Genomic DNA, 20,036 nt, shown 5'->3' on the forward strand with positions numbered 1-20,036 from the left:
CCCCAAATTTGGGAGAAATGGGATGGAGAAAAAACTAATGTCTAATAAAATTATTAAAATACTCTTTTACCCTTTTGTAACTCCCTCAATAACCCCCCATGTTTTTACCCTACTTTTCTCTCTTCACACCTTGCTTGATTTTGCAATTGTGAAAAAAGCTTCATACTTCTGCGTTCATATTATCATCTTTCCACCGAAACTCATTCACGTTGTTTATGTTTTTTTCTCTTCAATGTTGCTGACGCTGCTAAAGTTGTAGCCACAATGTTTATTGCAACATCTTCAATAAGACACACTGCACCCATCAGATTAAGAATAGTTCACGGTAAGAATATGTCATTGGTGAGGTTTGTTTTGTATTGTCTTACAGTGTTCTGCATTTGAAAGAAAAAGAAAAGTTTGCGTAATTTTTATACATAGTTGTCTAGATAAATTCTAATGACTAGTTGCAGTTCATTTTTTTTTGAAATTGCAGTTCGTTGTTAATTTGTTACCATTCTGAATTATTGCTTCTTTAGGCGTTACCTATCATATATAACTATTCTGTACTTTATAACAAAAATGGGAAGAGAATTTTTTTGCTGTGAAAAAGATGATAATTATTTTTTGACAGTTTTGGTAAAGCAATAAAAAATAAAAAGGATAATATAGGAAGAAAAAAGTTATAACTGATTCCGCTCCGTTCGTTATCCAAACAATGAAGTGAAAATTTTGTTCCGTTCCATCATAAAATACCCAAACGATGGAATGTGATGTTTGTTCCATTCCATTCCGCTCCATTCTATTCCATTCTATTCCGTTCCGTTCCGCTCCGTTATGTTCCATCAATCCAAACATAGCCTTAGATACGCCCTTGCCTCCCAGTATTTTTATCATCTATTAAGGCATGCACATCATTAGGCTAGGTGATAAGGCTAATGGGTTGAAGTCCACATCAAATACTAATAAATGGGTTGAGACTTGAGAGTTGAGACAGGCCATTATGTAGAGCCACTTGCACAACTCTGTTTGAAGAAGTACACATCTAGCTATTTTCCTAATTAATGAGTGTGTTCACAAGGCTATTCTTTTCGTACTCTAAACATTAAAACAGTAGCAAAGTCTTAAGGCAATTTATTATTCTTCAATAAATGCGATGGCCTTCTCAAGTTTGTTTGTAGAATTGCCTCTGTAACGCGTTTACATTTAAGCTATAATGATGGCTTTCTCTTTTACGCTCTCAATCGCACCCTTATGCTCCACGTACCCTCTGCCCACCCACTTGAATTTATAATCCAGCTGAAATATATCTTAACTAGATTTTTCACGGGGAGCATATATCAATCAATTCATACTTTATAAGCAAATAAGTAAGTATAAATCAGCGCAACAATATGACGAAGGCTTTTAAAACGACATAAATTTACACCAATTGACCAAAATATTTAAACGATTTCCATGAATAGAAGAGCATACACCTGTACAGATTAAATCATGCAATGGTATTCTATTGAATAAACCATCAAATAAGAACAACTTCATTATGAAAAGGATTTGAGGTTCTACACAGTGTCGCAATGAATGATATACAAAATTGATAATAAATTAGCAAAATGATGTCTAGTTGATCCAAGTTATTCCTCAAGGAAAACTCCTCTATAATCGGAGATGAAGATTCACCCTTCAGCACTGAAGTAGGGGTCCCCATAATCAACAATGGAGCGGAACCCTCAATAGAGGGAAGGGATGCCTGAAACTGACACATAACCTCTGAGTCATAGCAGATTTTCTTAACTCGGTACGATGGTTCAAATATCGAGTTTGAGTTGTTATTGACTTCAATTTTGAATAGAAATGTTTGATCAATGAGTTCCAAAACATCAGCAGGAACTTCAAAATCAGCAGGATCCTAAAAAATGAAAGAATGAATAAACATCAGCCCCATAACGAATTCATATAAATAAAAGAGTTAATAGTACATTACTTACCTTGATTGGATCTTTGACCAAAGCAGCACATGGTTTATTAAGAAGGATCTCATTACTACGATTAGCTTTTAGCTTTAACTAGAATATACTGATCTTCAGAAAAGGATCTCATTAATAGAAACTAAACAACTTATACCTCAACTAAACTATACAGATCTTCAAAAAAATACAAAGGTTAATCTCTTTTCACTAAAATAGAAAAATTCATGGCAAAGCAATCTCTTTCAAAGGTTAAAAATAAAGCTTATTTGATTGTTCTCAGCCAAAAATTATAATCAATTTTTCATCACAATTTTCTTCTCAAAATATGTAATGAGATGAGAACAATAAAATCAAGGTGAACCTCCAATGACGACAATGTTGAATCATGTAGATACCTTTTCATGGAATGTGGTTCCTTCACTTTGTTGCAAAAGTTCTTTCTCGGCTGATCCTCTCTGCAAACAAATGTTTCAACTTTATGTTGATTTTAATACTCAAATATCTCTAACAAAAATAGACCTTGAAAGCAAAATATATTGCAGCTTAATCTCAGCCTTCTTCTTCTGCCACAGGCTATCTAAAGCTCTGTCAGCATTCCCACTGAAAATAGAAATCAGAACATAAAATCACAAGTCAGTAGTTGCAATTCTTAAAAACTACTCATAGAGGTGCATCAATTCAACAAAATATCTAGGTCCATTACAGTTAGAGAGGGAACAAAATATATCCACAGACATTTACAAACATAAATACAAAACACAAACTAACAACCAAAACACAATCAACTTCCTAGTTAATTTAAATAAGCTATCTTCCCTTCATATAGAAATTAAACAGATCCTCCTGCAAAGATCCTAAAACTCTGTTCATGATGATGTAAGTTAGCAAAAACAGAGGATCTCCAAACAAAAATCATTCAAGAAGATCTAATGAGAGAAACTGCAATGGGTAATCATAGTAGAAGCTGATAATACTTCGTACTTACCTAGAGCATGTATCAATTCTTATTGTTTAGCCCATCTCCACATCACCTGAAAAAAATTCAAACTAAAAATTCAAATTGTGAAAATCTACATGAACCAAGGAAATCCGAATTTGTATCCATTCTTGCTCTTGTTGTGCACTGAAAAATCAGAATTTTTAAGTAAGTTTTTAAAATAGAAGAAGCAGATTATGAAGAAGTAGTTATCAAAAAATTTCAAGCTTAAGTTTCATCCTTTAACAATGTTGAAGTGTTATCTGAGCATAGACTTTTTCCATAAGCCAAAAAAATGACAAATTAAAATAGACACTCTAAATTCTTAGGGGCAGTTGAAAAGTGTTTAAACCTTGATTTATCGTGAGTACTGAGTACAATTAAAAATCTGATCTCTGCAACCTATCCAAATGAGTCATCAACGTTGCTTCTTTGTCCACCCTCAACCTCGCCAGAGATGGTGCAAGAATTTGAATTCAAATGGAAAGAAAAATCAATCCTAGAATTTAAACGAAAAAAATTAAATGGTGACTAACAGTTAATAAAAAATACTCACAAATTACATATCACAGGAGAAAACTGCAACAACGGCTTGGCGGCGGCCGCGGGTGGAGAAGGCAGTGCAACAAAGACTGTTTGGAGGATGAATCTTAGTTCAAACACAAACGTAAAAGAACAATTCACAGCCACAACTGGAAAAATGAGACTCGGTGAAAGAGAAGAGGGAATGGGAGTCAAAATCGGGCAGATGGCGATGCCGCTGTTGAGGGATGGTGGTGGACGAAGGGTTCTGATATGAAGATGAGAAGGGTCTCAAAAATATACTACCAGTTAGAAAGAATAGTGGGAATGCACACAGGCAATTGGGAAAAGGGGAGGTGGTGGTAGAAAATCTCGAGAAAGAGATGTTGGGAAACTGAAGAGGAGTAATTGCATCAGGTAGGGTTTAATGATGAATGGTTTCAAAATTTGAAATTTGGGAGATGAAACAACAGCCTAGGTGAAAGGAGAGAGCATTATTTGAAAAAAAATCAGAATTTTTTTTTTTAAAACTCAAAAAATATCTTAAATTTATTTAAACCCATAATTTGTGAAAGTAAAACAGGATCCAAATATATTATTATAGGAAACTTGGATATATATAATATAAATTTGTTTATTATCATAAATTTACAGTTAAAAATTTATTGATAAAAAAATAGTCATGAAAGAATTCAACGTGAATGGGGGAGTATTTTTTTGAAACAAACAAAATAGTGGGAGAGAGAAGGAGTTCTTGATAATGAAAGGAGATAGTGGGAGAGAGAATGGTGAGTGGAGCTTGATAGGAAAACAAAAAAAAGAAGAAAATGCTACGTGTACAGGAAGAAGGAGAGAAGAGCTTGTAGAATGTCATGTGGAATTCCACTCAGTCTAAGATTGCATGAGAGAGCAGAATGCTTGTGGTTGCGACACATCAACATTTAGGTCTTTGAATCTTTGTTCTTTTAATAGTAGGGTTAATGGTCAAATTGGTCCCTGTGTTTGTAGTGACTTTTGATTTTAGTCCCTCCGCGGAAAAAACATGTCGATCTCTCCTTGCAGTTACAATCATTTTGGTTTTAGTCCTCACCGGAGGTCGGAGGTCCGACCTGGCACGCTGATGTGTTAAATACTTAAATGAGTCCTAGGTGGATTTAAAACAAAATTAAAAAAAAATAAAACCTAAAAAACCCTAAATACCCAAATCCCCCAAATCATCTTCTACCTTCCCTCATCTGCGTGTTCTCTCTTCCTTCTTTGTGTTCATCCTTCCTTCTTCGATCTGAAAAGTGGGTTCTCTTCCTTCGTTCATTGTTTCTCTTATTCTTCTTCTGCGTGTTCTCCCTGGATCTGGGTTTTGTTTTCTCATTGGAAGATAAACATTCAAGCTTGGCTTCGATTCTTCCTGGGTTGCAGAGGTTAGGGAAGAAGAAGGAAGAGGAACAAGAGGAAGAAGAAGAAGATTTTGATGAGTCTTTGGTTCCAAGACCTTACCTTTCTGAAGCATGGGAATTTCATGAAAAAAGGAAAAAAGAGAACCCTTTGATGAATTGGAAAGTCCCTTCTTTAAAAAATGAAATTGACATGAAAGATAGTCTCAGATTGTGGGCACACACTGTTGCTTCTACTGTCAGATGATGCAGTTCAACTTCATCATCCACTTTTTTTTCTAACATACACTTTTTGCCAATATCTTTGAGATTATTGGTTTTATATAGGATAATGTAACCACATTTTTTCCCCTTCTTCTTTCTATATGTTCCTTTTGAATATTTTTTTTTTGCAATTCTGCATTCTGTACACTTGTAATCTGTGATTTTGAATAATAAGGGAAGAAATTTCATTCAGCATTTCAGATCTATTTCTCAATCCATTATTTGCTGAGGTAAGGAATTTACACTACTCAATATCCTCATCAAAATCACAGTTTTGGTCCAGCAAGCTTCCTTCCTCTAGCAAGGTTGTTCGTTCACTCACGATCTGGGTTTTGGTACTCTGGAGAAGGAGATGAAGATAAGAAGCATCGAGTGTCTATTTTTGGTCTTCGATTGATTTGGGAATTTAGGGATTTATGAGAGACTTGGGGGATTTGGGGTGAAATAGAAGGGCATTTAGGGGTTTTTCTTTTTAATTTTGTTTTAAGTTTAATATTAAATCCGAATTTAAAACAATTAAAAAATCCACTTAGGACTCATTTAACACGTCAGCGTGCCAGGTGGGGACTCACCGGAGCTCCGCCCTCCGGTGAGGACTAAAACCAAAATGATTGTAACTGTAGGGAGAGATCGGCAAGTTTTTTTCGGGGATGGACTAAAATCAAAAGTCACTACAAACACAGGGACCAATTTGACCATTAACCCTTAATAGTATTATTGATTTGCTGGAACACTCCAGAATCTTCAGTCAGACGTTACCTTTTAGGTACTCCTTTCACACTATGGCACTAATAATGCAAATGAAAAATAAATGCGGGTCTCCTAACAAAATTGGAGAGTTCTAGAGTTCAGTACTCTTTTTTTTTTTTTGGCTAATTGGGAGGGATTCTTTTTCTTTTTTAACCAGAGTTCAGTACTCTTACTACATTCTCTATCTTTATTATGCATTTTTTCTTTTTCATCTTTCTATGAATTCTTCACATGAATTAATTATTATATATAAATATATATATATATATATATTACTTAAACCAATCATTCGATAGTAATCTCCTCTATTTAATTATAGTATATTTTAAAATTCCTTGGTAACTTCTTATTGATTTATGATTATATTTTACAAAAAGATATACTATATATTTTTAGTTTTACATTAGTACCTAGTCTATTTTATTGGATCATTCTGCTCATTTATTGTGATATCCGAATCTCGAGATGATTAGTTTTATGATTCCCGGATGTGAGAATTATTTCTTGGAAAAAAAGTTCAATTTCAAGAAGAGAATTGATGCACTATAGAGTAATTAAAATAAACATTTGTCTCAAGTCCCTAAATACATACTTACGTGCCTCTTATTTTTTATATATTAGTAATATAATATTTCATTCGTTATTTATTTAATATATTAAGCTTTTGAGTTATTTGGTTCACGACATGTGACCACTTTATCTCATAAATTTCTGCATTTTATATATTTAGTTTATTTTTTTGAAAACTTTAATGACATGTTCAAGATCTCTCATATGAGGACATGTGATCATGGAAACAGAGAATATTAGAAATTGTGAGACCTATACTCAACCACAAAAGCTAGCTCAAGAGTTGAGGTTTGCACTACCCTTATTATGAAATTCAGAGAAGACTTGAAGAAAGGAAAGAGAGTGAAATCTTGATTCAATTGAATGAATTGTAATGTACAGAGTATTTTACTTTTATACAAAGAGTAAAGCAACTAACCATAGATCTAACTAACTATAGTCTAACTAACTCAGTTAAGTGTAAAAGTAATTAACCATAGTCTAACTAACTCAGCTATATGGTTAACCAGTCCTAACTAACTAACTACTTAGTTACTGAAGTAACTAATCACAACAGTAACAGTAAAGTAACTAACAGTAAAGTAATCTAATTTCTATTATATGTAATAGCTATATGGTTAACCAGTCCTAACTAACTAACTACTTAGTTACTGAAGTAACTAATCACAACAGTAACAGTAAAGTAACTAACAGTAAAGTAATCTAATTTCTATTATATGTAATAGTCCCCCTCAAACTGGAGAATGGATGTCTTGCATTCCCAGTTTGGAAAAAATGTGCTTGAATGGTGCTGGAGTCAAAGGCTTGGTGTAAATATCTGCAAGCTGGTGAGAAGATGAAACAGGCAGAAGATGCACTAAGCCTTGGTGGAGTTTTTCACGGACTATGTGACAATCCAGCTCAATATGTTTGGTTCTCTCATGGAAGCTGGGATTGTGTGCTATATGCATGGCGGACTGATTGTCACAATACATTGACACAGGTGACTGAGGAGGAGCTTGTAAATCATGCAACAGATAGCTTAACCACTGAATTTCACAAACTGCAGCCGCCATTGCACGATATTCTGCCTCACAAGACGATCTTGAAGCAGTGTTTTGCTTCTTAGATCGCCAGGATATCAATGAAGTGCCAAGGAACATACAGTAACCTGTGATAGATCTGCGAGTGTCAACACACCCTGCCCAATCAGAGTCACTAAAGGCTGTCAAAACTGAAGAGGATAAAGCAGAGTAGAATAAACCACAACCAGGATTTCCTTTGATGTATCGAAGAATCCTATGTGCTGCTGCTTCATGAACATCAGTTGGAGCTGAGAGATACTGGCTTAGTTGATGCACAGCAAATGATATGTCAGGTCTAGTGGTGGTTAGGTACAAAAGTCGACTTATGAGACGACGATAAGAACTGATATCAGAGAGTGGTGTCCCTGTGGTAGCACCAATCTTTTGTGAGTTATCCATGGGAGTTGTGGCTGACTTGCAAGCTAAGAGTCCTGAATCTGAAAGCAATTCAAGAGCACACTTCCTCTGATTCAGAATGATGCCCTGAGTAGACCTTGCAATCTCTAAACCAAGGAAGAACTTGGCTTCTCCCATGTCTTTTATGCGAAATTTATCATGAAGAGATGTCTTCACTGCCATGATCTCTGTCATGTCATTGCCTGCTAACAAAACATCATCTACATAGAGTAACAAGGCAGTAAATTTCCCTGAGTCTCCTGTTTTGATGTACAAAGTGTGATCTGCTGAGCTTTGGACAAAGCCAAGGTCAATTAGAGCAAGACACAAAGTTGTGTACCATTGCCTGCTGGCTTGCTTGAGCCCATAGAGGGACTTTTGCAAGAGACAAACTTGATTTGGCTTAGAAGGCTTGAGTCCCTGAGGTAATGCCATATAGATCTCCTCCTCAAGACTAGCATGTAAAAAGGCATTATCCACATCCAATTGGTGAATAAACCAATTGTTAGTAGCAACTAGAGCCAATAACACCCGAAGTGTTGTCATCTTAGCTACTGGAGAAAAAGTGTCCATAAAGTCTATGCCCTCTACTTGTGTATAACCTTTGACAACTAGGCGTGCCTTGTACCTTTCAATTGTCCCATCCTGTTTGTGTTTGACCTTGTAAACCCATTTGCACCCAATTGGGGTCTTGTCTAGTGGTTTGTCTACAAGTATCCATGTGTGATTTCTTTCCAAAGCCTCTATCTCTTGGTCCATGGCCTTCCTCCAGCACTCATGCTTGACTGCCTCTGAATATCAGGTTGGTTCACTGACTGTGGTGATATTCATGATAAAAGCTCGATATGCAGGTGTCAATTTATCATAGGAAACAACTTGAGATAATGGATGAGTGATACCTGTACTAGAAGAACTAGTTGGCACAGCAGTTGTAGCAGCAAGAGTACAATGATAATCCTGTAAGTAAGTAGGTGGCCTCCTTTCTCTGGTAGAAATCCTCTGAGTAATAACCTCAGGATTATGAGAAGTGCCTGAAGCTATAGGTTCTGTATTAGGTGCAGAAATGTCAGGGGTAGTGTAGTCAAAAGGTTCATCCGACATAAAGGTAAGTTGAGGGAAAGAACTAGAATCTGTGTTTGAACCAGAAGTAGTGGGAAGGAAATAGGGAAAGATGTTTTCATGAAACACCACGTTTCTGGAAATGGAAATACTTTTTGTCTTTAGATCAAAGACAATGTAACCCTTGGTTCCTGATTTGTATCCTAGAAAAATGCACCTTTGAGCCCTAGGATCAAACTTTGTCCTATGACTAACAAGAGTAGATGCAAAGCAAAGTGAACCAAATACTTTGAGATAAGACAAATCTGGGACTTTATTGTGTAAGAGCTGGAAAGGACACTTGTTTTCAAGAACAGGTGTAGGGAGTCTGTTAATCAGGAAAATAGAGTGAACCATAGCATGAGCCCAAAAGGTTTTTGGTAAATGTGCTTGGAACAACAAGGCACGAGCTACATTTAATATATGCTGATGCTTCCTCTCAACAATAGAATTTTGTTGAGGGGTTTCAACACAACTTGTTTGGTGAATTATCCCTTTACTAGCATAGAATTGACTGAGTGCAAACTCTTTTCCATTGTCACTTCTTATGCTTTTGACAGTTGTTCCAAATTGATTTTCTACTAAAGTACAAAAATCCTGAATCAATGTCTTAACCTCAGCCTTAGACTTTAATAAGTATATCCAAGTATACCTAGAGTAGTCATCAACTATGGTTAAGAAATAAGAGAATCCATGCAAAGAAGGAACAGACATTGGACCCCATATATCAACATGAATTAAATTGAAAATTGCAGAACTAGAAGATGTACTCAATGGAAAACTCAATTTCTTTTGTTTTGCAATTGGACATATATCACAAATGTGTTCTTTAGTACAATGAACATAAGGAAAAAGATCCCTTATTGACTGCCCTTTTACAAAAGAAGGGTGTCCTAACCTATAGTGCCACAGATTGTGTACACTGGGATCAAAACTACAAGATACATTGACAGTGGGTATATCAACAAGGGGAACAGAAGAAGACACTGAATTACACTTGGATAAAGGATGAATTGAAGACTTATTGAGGATGTAAAGTCCCTTGACTGCTTTAACTGTGCCAATCGTCCTCCAAGCACTGGAATCCTGTATTACACAAAAATCATCATCAAATATTAGCTTGTAACGAAGGCTCTTGACTAGTTTATGAACTGAGATCAGGTTGAATTGAAAATTAGGCAGAAACAGGACATTATGAAGAACAAAAGTTGATGTGAGATGAATGGAGCCTCTAATCTTTGCTGTCTCAGTGATGCCATTTGGTAGAGAAACAGGAGTTGATCCAATATGGCTATATGAACTAAAATAGGCTAGTGTGTTACAAATGTGGTCTGTAGCACCAGTATCCATGACCCAAACAGTATCAAGAGGATGAGATTTACCATTCTTTGTGGATATGGCACTCGAGCTACCATTACCATGTTTGTTGGGGAGAACTTGAATACAAGAATTCACACTGGCACTATGCTGTGAAGAAGAACCCTTTGAATCTGAAGTTGGAAGTAGAGCAAGCAGATGCTGATATTGATCAGCTGTGAACCCAAATCTAGTGGTTTCTTGTCCTGTGGATCCATTCTCAGAATCCTGATCTTCATCATTAACATGAACACAGTTAGCAGATTTATTGGCATATTTTGAATTCTTGAACTTGAATCCGGGTGGGAACCCATGCTTTTTGTAACAAACATCTACAATGTGTCCCATCTTCCCACAATATGAGCACTTCTTTGATGAATATCTACTCCCTCCTGAGTTGGAATGATATCCTCCAGAATTTGATTGACAACTTGAACCAGTCTGAGATTGAGAACCTCCAGAATGAGATTGATAACTTGTTGATGCTCCTCCTCGATTGTCATGTGAGTTATCCCTTGCAGCCATCATGGCCTTAGAACCAGAAACATTTTCAGCAGAAAATTGTCTTTCTTGTTGAGCAATAAGGGCAAACACTCGATTCACATTAGGTAAACTATCTAGCAACATCAACTGTGACCTAACTCCTGAATATTGGTCATTCAATCCTCTAAGAAACCTCACAACCTGGTTCTTGTTCCTCTCATCCTCTATGTTCTTGATTGCTCCACAAGAACATCGAGGATTACAAGTACACACAGGCAATGGATTCAATACATCTAATTCATCCCAAAGAATCTTCATGCTAGTGTAAAATTTGGATACAGAGTTATCACCTTGTTTCAAACTGAAGATTTCTTCTTGGAGTTCTGAGATCCTGAACAAATCTGCTTGAGAAAACCTTTCCCGAAGCTCCTTCCAGACATCGATAGCCTTGTCTCGCCATAGAATTGATTGAGCAATCTCGACGCTCATGGATTTGATCAACCAGCTCAAAACAAGCATATTGCAGCGTTGCCAGAAAGGATTCACTGGGTGATCTTGAGGTGGTTCAGCAATCGTTCCATCCACAAACCCTAGTTTGTTCTTGGTGAGGAGACTCATCTTCATCGCCCTCGCCCAATTGTGGTAGTTTCCTTCCGATAGCGGCGGCGAAACTAGAACGGTGGAAGGGCTCTCGTTAGGATGTATGTAGAAGGTGTGGGATGCGGTTTGTGCATCTTGCACGGTGAAGGGATAAGCGGCGGCGCCGGCAGGTTCAGCCGCCATGGTTGCAGCGGAAGAGCTCTCTCTCTAAGAGAGCTCTGATACCATATGAAATTCAGAGAAGACTTGAAGAAAGGAAAGAGAGTGAAATCTTGATTCAATTAAATGAATTGTAATGTACAGAGTATTTTACTTTTATACAAAGAGTAAAGCAACTAACCATAGATCTAACTAACTATAGTCTAACTAACTCAGTTAAGTGTAAAAGTAATTAACCATAGTCTAACTAACTCAGCTATATGGTTAACCAGTCCTAACTAACTAACTACTTAGTTACTGAAGTAACTAATCACAACAGTAACAGTAAAGTAACTAACAGTAAAGTAATCTAATTTCTATTATATGTAATACTTATAAAGGCTATCTATGCTCTATCTCTAGCCAATGTGAGACTTCTAACAGAGAAGGGGTGAATTTTCACATGCTGCAGGTAATGAATATGCGGATGGAACAAAACAACAATGCGGGGACGACAAGGAGGAAGGCAATTCTTGCCACGCCATTCCTAAATGGAGTATCCCCAACAAAATGAGTGGTTACTCATGACACGTTTCGATTATAAATTTTAGCTTTGTGTTTACACGACCACCATTCAGTTTACCAACTTTTTCATTGACAATACTACAACGTACGTGGAACAATCTCAATAAGGCCACAAATTTGAAGTCAGAAAAGCTGCGGGCTATTTTGTTTTTTTAGGAGAAGGAAGCGGATCAAACTAAGTAAACTTCATTCCATTCTATGAAAATGCCAGAGAATTAAGAAATAAACAAATAAGTGAATATTTTATTAAAGAACTTGAATTTGTTACATAGTATTTATATAATAGTATGGGAGCATACATACAACATTTGTACATATGAATAGCTTTCACGCAGAGCAGCTAAGGTTATTGCTCTAAAATAACTCCAAAAGGGTACCATCGCCAATTCACCATTCTAGTCATCAAGCCTCAAAGTCAACCATCAATTTATTCAACTTTTTGTTGCTTATTCTCTGCTCTATGAAACTCTTACCATGGTCATCACTGCACAAGATACAAATAACTATTAGTTGAAAAAGTCAAGATTCAACATTATATAGTCTATATTCAAAGAGTCAACAAAAAATCAAAATGACCAAAACACCCTTCTCACCTTTGAGGCATGGAGGAAGAAGCAGCTGGCGTTAACTTGCGAGCGAGCTGAACGGCGTCGTCTTGGGTGTTGATGATGTGGTTGAAGCACAAATAACGACCGTAGGATGAGACATCCTCGTAGACACAGATGTGGGCATCCACCAAGAATTCCAAATCAACGGTCACAAACACACCATCCTCGTACATCTCAGCTGCGCCTCTCAAATAAGGGTTCTTGATGGAGAGATCATGAGACATTACCAAACCTGAGTTTATGGAAACCATATTCACTCCTCTGTCCATTGCTAAGGCCCACGCTGTCTTCTCTGCCAGTGTCTTTGACATGCCATGCCATAACTGTTGTTACAGAGCAATCAATTGAATAATGTCAATGCATGATGACACACTTTACATTTATTTTACTATCAATTTTGCAACAGATTAAATTAGCCAGATGTAGAAAGTGAAAATTTGGCAGAATAGGACTATATACCTTGAATTTACGACAGAAATTGACATCACTCCAATGCCTCTCATCTAAATCTAGTTCCATGGTTTTACGATCCTCCCTCCAAACGGTTGCGGTTGCTGCGGATGTGAAAACTACTTTATCCATTGTTTCCGTCTGCGCACAAGCTTCGAGCACGTTGTGTGCAGCTCTTACCTCCACGTCCGCCATGAATTCCTGTAAGTTACCAAGGTAAGTGATCAGTCAACATATTTAACTACGGAATTCTGATGGTATTATCATTCCAATGCATTAGGGTTGTGTAGTGTAATTTGATAACATTTTTTTTATTTTCTAATTGCAAAAGTACTATTTAAAAAAATATATAAAGGAAATAAGAAAATATAATTTTTGAAATATGATTATTATTATGTAAATAAAAATGAAATAGAAAAAAACCTAAGAGTGGTTCTTCTTTCCTCAACTGGTAAAAAGAAACAGACAGTACTATAACCTTTACACCAAACTTTTGGTTGTGTCCACAAAGTTTGTCCACGATTACTTGCCATAAATGAGACACATGGGGCAAACAGCTTTGAAATTGAAATTTCACTCAGGTTTTGGAAAATACATGTACCTTTTTCTATTAATTGATTTAAATCCACATGACAACATGAATTTACGGATAAATTATTTTAGTTAATATGGGAATAACTTTGGAAATAATGGAACATATAAAAAAAAGATTCTCAGCACATTTTGATTCCAATTCACTAAACTAGTCATGATAATGCTATGAGTCATGTAAAATTGAAGTTATAATATCAAAATGATGTAATGAAAATTGAGTCACATTGCGTGCAAACCTCTTCATAAACTCATATGATTACAAATATATTAGTGAAAAGAAATATTGTTTGATAAGGTGACTCACTTATTGAAATAAGCAATGAATCAAGAACGATTGGAAATTGGAAAACTAAACAGCTCAAATGAGTGTGACATATATAAGGCTTAATTGCACTTTTGGTCCCCCAACTATGGCCTTCCTGCGAAAATCGTCCCTAAACTTCAAAATTAGCAAAACTCGTCCCTCAACTATACACACAGTTGCACTTTTGGTCTTCCGTTAGCATTCCGTCAGAAAACTAACAGATTGGGACTAGTGACGGAGATAATCCGTCACAATTCACAATCCAGTCACCAAATTTCTTCATCTTCCTCAATATAACCACCACTCATCCCCCCCTCCTCATTCCTCACTTTCTCCATCTTCATCAACCTCAATCCCTCATCCTCCCCTCCCTTCTCCTTTCATTCCTCTTCACCCCTACCTCCCTCAACCATCAACACAAACTCTCCATACTGAAATTGAATTGGAGCGGATTGCTGGAGAGAAAGGGGTTTCAATCATCTCTGCCATCTGCCCTTCTGTTCTTGGTGTCGGAACCCCGCCACCACGCCTAGCCAGCAACCACCACGTCCTCCACCGATCCAAGCCCAGAAACGCCAACCTCCACCGATCCAAACCCAGAAACACCAGTGCTCCCCCCGACAACAACCGCAACCAGCACATAAACAAATCCCCCAAAACTCAATCAAAAATCAACATGAAGAAGATGAACAGGCAAGTGGGAGGGAGAAACTGAAGAAGAACACAACCTCGACGCTCTCCCTCTCAATCCCGCGACACCACCACCTGAGATCGGAATCTTTTTCGCTGGAGCTACCCTTATTCATCTTCCCCATCGTGTTTGGCTTTCCATACGAGAATCGATGCACCACCGCGACACCAGATCTGCATCGCACTAACCCAGATCTCGTTTGATGGTTGAGGGAGGTAGTGGTGAAGAGGAATGAAAGGAGAAGGGAGGGGAGGATGAGGGATTGAGGTTGATGAAGATGGAGAAAGTGAGGAATGAGGAGGGGGAGGATGAGTGGTGGTTATATTGAGGAAGATGAAGAAATTTGGTGACTGGATTGTGAATTGTGACGGATTATCTCCGTCACTAGTCCCAATCTGTTAGATTTCTGACGGAATGCTAACGGAAGACCAAAAGTGCAACTGTGTGTATAGTTGAGGGACGAGTTTTGCTAATTTTGAAGTTTAGGGACGATTTTCGCAGGAAGGCCATAGTTGGGGGACCAAAAGTGCAATTAAGCCCATATATAAATGAGCTACTACAATTATTTGAGTTTGAAGATGAGTACTAAAACTTTATTATATTTGCTTGGCTATCACATGACTTGAACCCACCCCAAAAGAAAAAGGGGAAATTGGATTAACAGAACAGAACCAGTGAGATAGAGAAAGAAACTAAGGCAAATTGTGCCCCTCACTCACATGCACCAATAAATGCAGTTAACTTACTTTCAAGTAGTAACGCAATTGAACTCTCTGGCAGTATTTCAATTCACTCAACAACCATTCTCAACAAAAAAAAATTCATGCATTAATTAAATCTTTCAACTAATGTCTTTTTCTGTTAATTACCAGGCCGGTGCCTAATTAAGAAGAGGATTAAGTCCTCTATGCTTTGTTTGTATCAACTCAGCTTTTTTTTAGTTAAATAAAGAAACACACATGACATGTTTGAACAAAATTTATATAACGATTTCTTCAACTAAATTGGAGAATAGCAAGAACAGTAGAAAGAAATGGTGCTTACATCGTAATCTGGCTGGTCAAAGGGAGGTTCAAATGTGTAGAACAAGCCAGAGCAGCCTTTGAGAGCATCAATTAAGCTGTGGTAATCAAAAGGATCTGATCGGAAAACCTTGAGTTTATCAGAATCAGCTGAAATTTCATTGAACATCTCTTTATCAACCCCTGCAGAAAGAAATTAAAACAGTTAGCAAAGAGCTTACAAAACAGAGAAAGGTAATTAAGAAGATAACTAATTAATTAATGTGAACATATATGAAGTAGTACCATATTTTTGAATGGAGGCATGAACGGTGTAGCCTCTTTGGAGGAGTTTCTGGACGAGGCGAAAGCCTAGTTGGCCTGAAGCATCCATTACACATACTGTATGAGTGCTTATGTCGAATGAAGGTGCCATGGATGTTGAGTTTTGAGAAGTTAAGGTGTTGTTGTTGTTGTTTTGTGTGAGTTTTTTTGTGATTGTAATTTTGTGATTAGAGAGATGGTAGCTAGAGTGAGAAATATTGGAATGAAATGAAGAAGAGGTGGTGGTGGGATAGAAGGGTTGGAGTTAGATGATGATATATAGGAGTAAATAAAAGAAGGGCGGCTTAGAGAGCATTGAAAGAGGGTGCAGGGTAGATAGGTAGGAAGGAGGTAGTTGCATAGTTTGATAGATGAGCACGCGCGGTCGCATACTTGATCACTGCAGCAGGGGAAAGAGACGGGTGGATTGCGTCTTGGTCAGACACCACACAAAGAAGGGTCTTTTGTTTCGACTTTATAATATTGATAAATTTAACATATACAATTCTCAATCAAAGGAAATAAAAATATTACTACTTTTGCTTTAATTTTTATCGGTGATTGATGGTAGTATTAATAACCAACAAATTGTGTCACATCAGATAAATAATTGTGCTGCTTAAGCATCTAATCTAAAGTTTATTTATGTCATATAGAAAAATCTTTATTAGAAGAAGGTTACCTACTTGGTCATCTCTAACCTTTTACAGATTAGTCACTCAATTAGCCCTTGTGTGATACTTTAGGGAGAAAAATAACTTATATTTAAAAACTTTTATTATGTTGACTTTTTTCTCTATTCATGAGCAAATAAATGCAGTTTGGTGGCAGTGTGCGTGTCCAGCTAACTACAAATGTAACTATTCCCTTGCAAGACCAAAACTGAGGGATTTTATTAAGTTTATCATTATCCTCTTTATCATTAATTGCTTGAATAGTAATTGATAGCGATTTCGGACTCGTTTGGTATGTTGTATTAGGCATAATAGTATAAACTTATACAATATATTATAAACTTATCAATTGTTTGGTGCTCACATTGTATTGTATAAGTTTATACATCAATTTCCTCTTAGACATCCAAATGATAGATTATTTAATCAACGTTATAGATGATGGATAAGGCATGATAAGAGTGCAATGTATAAACTACTTGAATATATTTAATTAAGTGTCACAACAATCACCATCCACCAACACCGCATCCACCACTACCACCACCACAGTCACTACCGCCACCACCGCCACAACCAACGCCTCCACCACCACCGCAACCACCGTAGTTGCCACCACCCCACCACCGTCGCCGCCACCAACACCACTGTCGCCGCCAACACCCTCCACCACCTTCGCCGCCACCACAACCACCCTCCATCACCACCGCCTCCACCACTACCTCCACCACTACCACCACCACTACCACCACGCTCTAGTTATTGCCACTGGTACCACGACCGCCGCCACCAACCTCCACCATCATCACCGCCACCACTACCGCCACCACCACCTTTATTGTCGTCGCCACTACCATTCGCCACCACTGCCACCATCGTTGATACCTTCATACCAGCACTACTGTCGCCCCCAGCCTCCACCACCACACTGCAACCACAGCCACCAATACCACCGTTGCCGCCGCCATCATCACCACGCTCTAGTTATCGCCAATACTACCACGACCACCGCCGCTGCCACCACCACGCTCTAGTTATCGCCACTACTACCACGACCACCGCCGCTCGTTTCGCCACCGTTGCCGCCACCACCACCATTGTTGTCGCTGCCACCATCGTTGATACCTTCACACCACCCCTACTGCCGCCCCCACTCTCCACCACCACACTGCTACCGCAACCACCAATACCACCTTCCACAGCCACTGTCACCACCCCCCACCACTGCCACTACCGCCACTACTACCACCACCACCGCCACCACCATCGACTACCACTGCCACCATCATCTCCTTCCAATACCACCACTACCACACCACCAGTGTCACCACCAAATTATATAGTGTATGATTAAACGCTGTATATTATTAAAATTTTATCATGCCTTATCTTATTAGGCATAATATAATTAGGTCTTATGCTATCATGCCTTATACTATGCAACGTACCAAACATACCCTTATTTTAAAGAGCACTCCATTAAGATACTAATATGACTACTTATTTTTACTTAAATGAGATTGCATCAATCTTCCTGCTTTTGGTAGTGGTGCATTGCATTGGATGACTTAGCTTGCACGACAAAGAAGCGTTGACATGACTAGAGTCTATTTATAGAAAACACTCTGATGGTCACGTTAATGACAATCACGTCAATGAGAGAGTTAGTAGAGAGTCTTAAAGTCTAAGAAGTGGTTAGAAAGTCTTCTGGAAGGACTTCCGAGTTATTGGTGTCCATGTGCATGTGATCGTTAATAGGTATGTTTTCATATGACCAATCAGTCGTAGTTAGGATGAGATGTTCCTAAATTTATTCATTTGTTTTACCTCTATGACACTCACTTAGTTGTGAGGCCTTCAGACAACATGATATTCTATTGGTTCTTTGACCTTTAAAGCCGACAAGGATAGGAGCCCCTAGCTTGACATGTAAAATGTTAGATGTCAAGCTCAAATTTTTTTTAGCAACAACAGCTCGAAAGTGTTCTTCATATAAATGACATTCTTAATTGTCTAAAGATCGACATCCAAAATGTCTGTTATTGAAGTATTTTAAGTTTGCTTAGTGTGCCCAAATCCAAAATGTTTGTGATTAATTTAATGTGAGGACACATCTTCAATAGTTGTGCCCTTAAGTATGACTGTGTGTTATAAAATCAGCGATTACTTCAAAATTTACTTTAATTTTCATAATTGTTCGAATTCTTTTACCTTTTCAAATTTCTCAATTGCTTTGGGGAAAGAGAGGATTCTGCAAATTATTGCCTATTTTCCCTTTTAATACCCATACATGATCATTTCACATTGCTTCTATGTGCAATTGTTTTCCAACATTCACCTTTGTTACGTTTAAGAAATACAGGAGTTATGATATATACACATCTCTTGACTTCTTTTCCACTTTTATTACTATCTATTTATCTTTTCTTTATCAATCAAATCACATATTATATCTTTGCTTTCTCTCTCCTTTTTTCCTATCTCTCTCTTCCTCCACCTCTCTACACCTCATTTTTAAGGTGTGAAGATATAATTATCCGAAATATAGCTTGGTTATCTGATCCTTCATTCTCTTCGCTTGTTAATTCAGGAACCTTTCCCAGGTACATTTCTTTCTCTTATTCCAGGATCCCTTAGTAATTATCTTGTGTTTTACATTTTAAAATGCATCTGCCCAAGTTGAAGGAATGCATTTTTTCGTTAAGTATGTAACCTATTACAATAGTACAATTACTTAAGGGGGAAGGTAGAACATATAATTAGGATCTCAGTTTGAAGTAATAGATTATGAATTTAGTTTTTGTCCAGACGTAGCCACCATGAGATTTTCCCTTTCCCTATAATTGAAAGCTTAATAAAAGCGAGCTAAGTAATTAAGTACTTTTTACTTTAGTCCCCAAACAGGACTCAGCAAAAAAACAAAAAGAAGAAACCACTTTCAATCGTGATGGCTTTGCATCTGCTATGCACAAAAAAGACTGCGAATTGGCGGCAAGTGTCAAACTTCTTTTTGCTAGTCTTCTCATTCGCAGTTATTTTTTATTTGTTTGACCAAAACATTCTCAAAACAAACAGCCATCAAGATCAAGGCCTAGGAAATTTTATAGAGGGCACCTAAGCCCTTGGTCTTGTCCATCTCACATGAAGAGAAATAATAGTAAAATAAATTTTCTTGCTTCAGAATGAAATATTTTTTTTATCCTATTTCTTGTTGGACATATATATGATTCAAGTATTTAGGGATATAT

At 37.4% G+C, this 20,036-nt stretch overlaps 1 protein-coding gene across 1 annotated transcript; it reads right to left on the reverse strand.

Annotated features, from left to right (window-relative positions):
* Window positions 1–12,365: 12,365 nt before the first annotated feature.
* LOC130740151 (cinnamoyl-CoA reductase-like SNL6) lies at window positions 12,366–16,529 on the reverse strand. Its single transcript, XM_057592658.1, has 5 exons — window positions 16,097–16,529; window positions 15,834–15,994; window positions 13,210–13,401; window positions 12,736–13,073; window positions 12,366–12,626 (listed from the first exon to the last, which is right to left on the reverse strand). Exons 1-5 carry the CDS (start codon window positions 16,224–16,226, stop codon window positions 12,545–12,547), a joined length of 903 nt encoding a protein of 300 aa, XP_057448641.1. The 5' UTR covers window positions 16,227–16,529; the 3' UTR covers window positions 12,366–12,544.
* Between the last annotated feature and the right edge of the window lie 3,507 nt (window positions 16,530–20,036).

The sequence above is a fragment of the Lotus japonicus genome, chromosome 2, assembly GCF_012489685.1.
Source record: "Lotus japonicus ecotype B-129 chromosome 2, LjGifu_v1.2".
NCBI classification, from domain to species: domain Eukaryota; kingdom Viridiplantae; phylum Streptophyta; class Magnoliopsida; order Fabales; family Fabaceae; genus Lotus; species Lotus japonicus.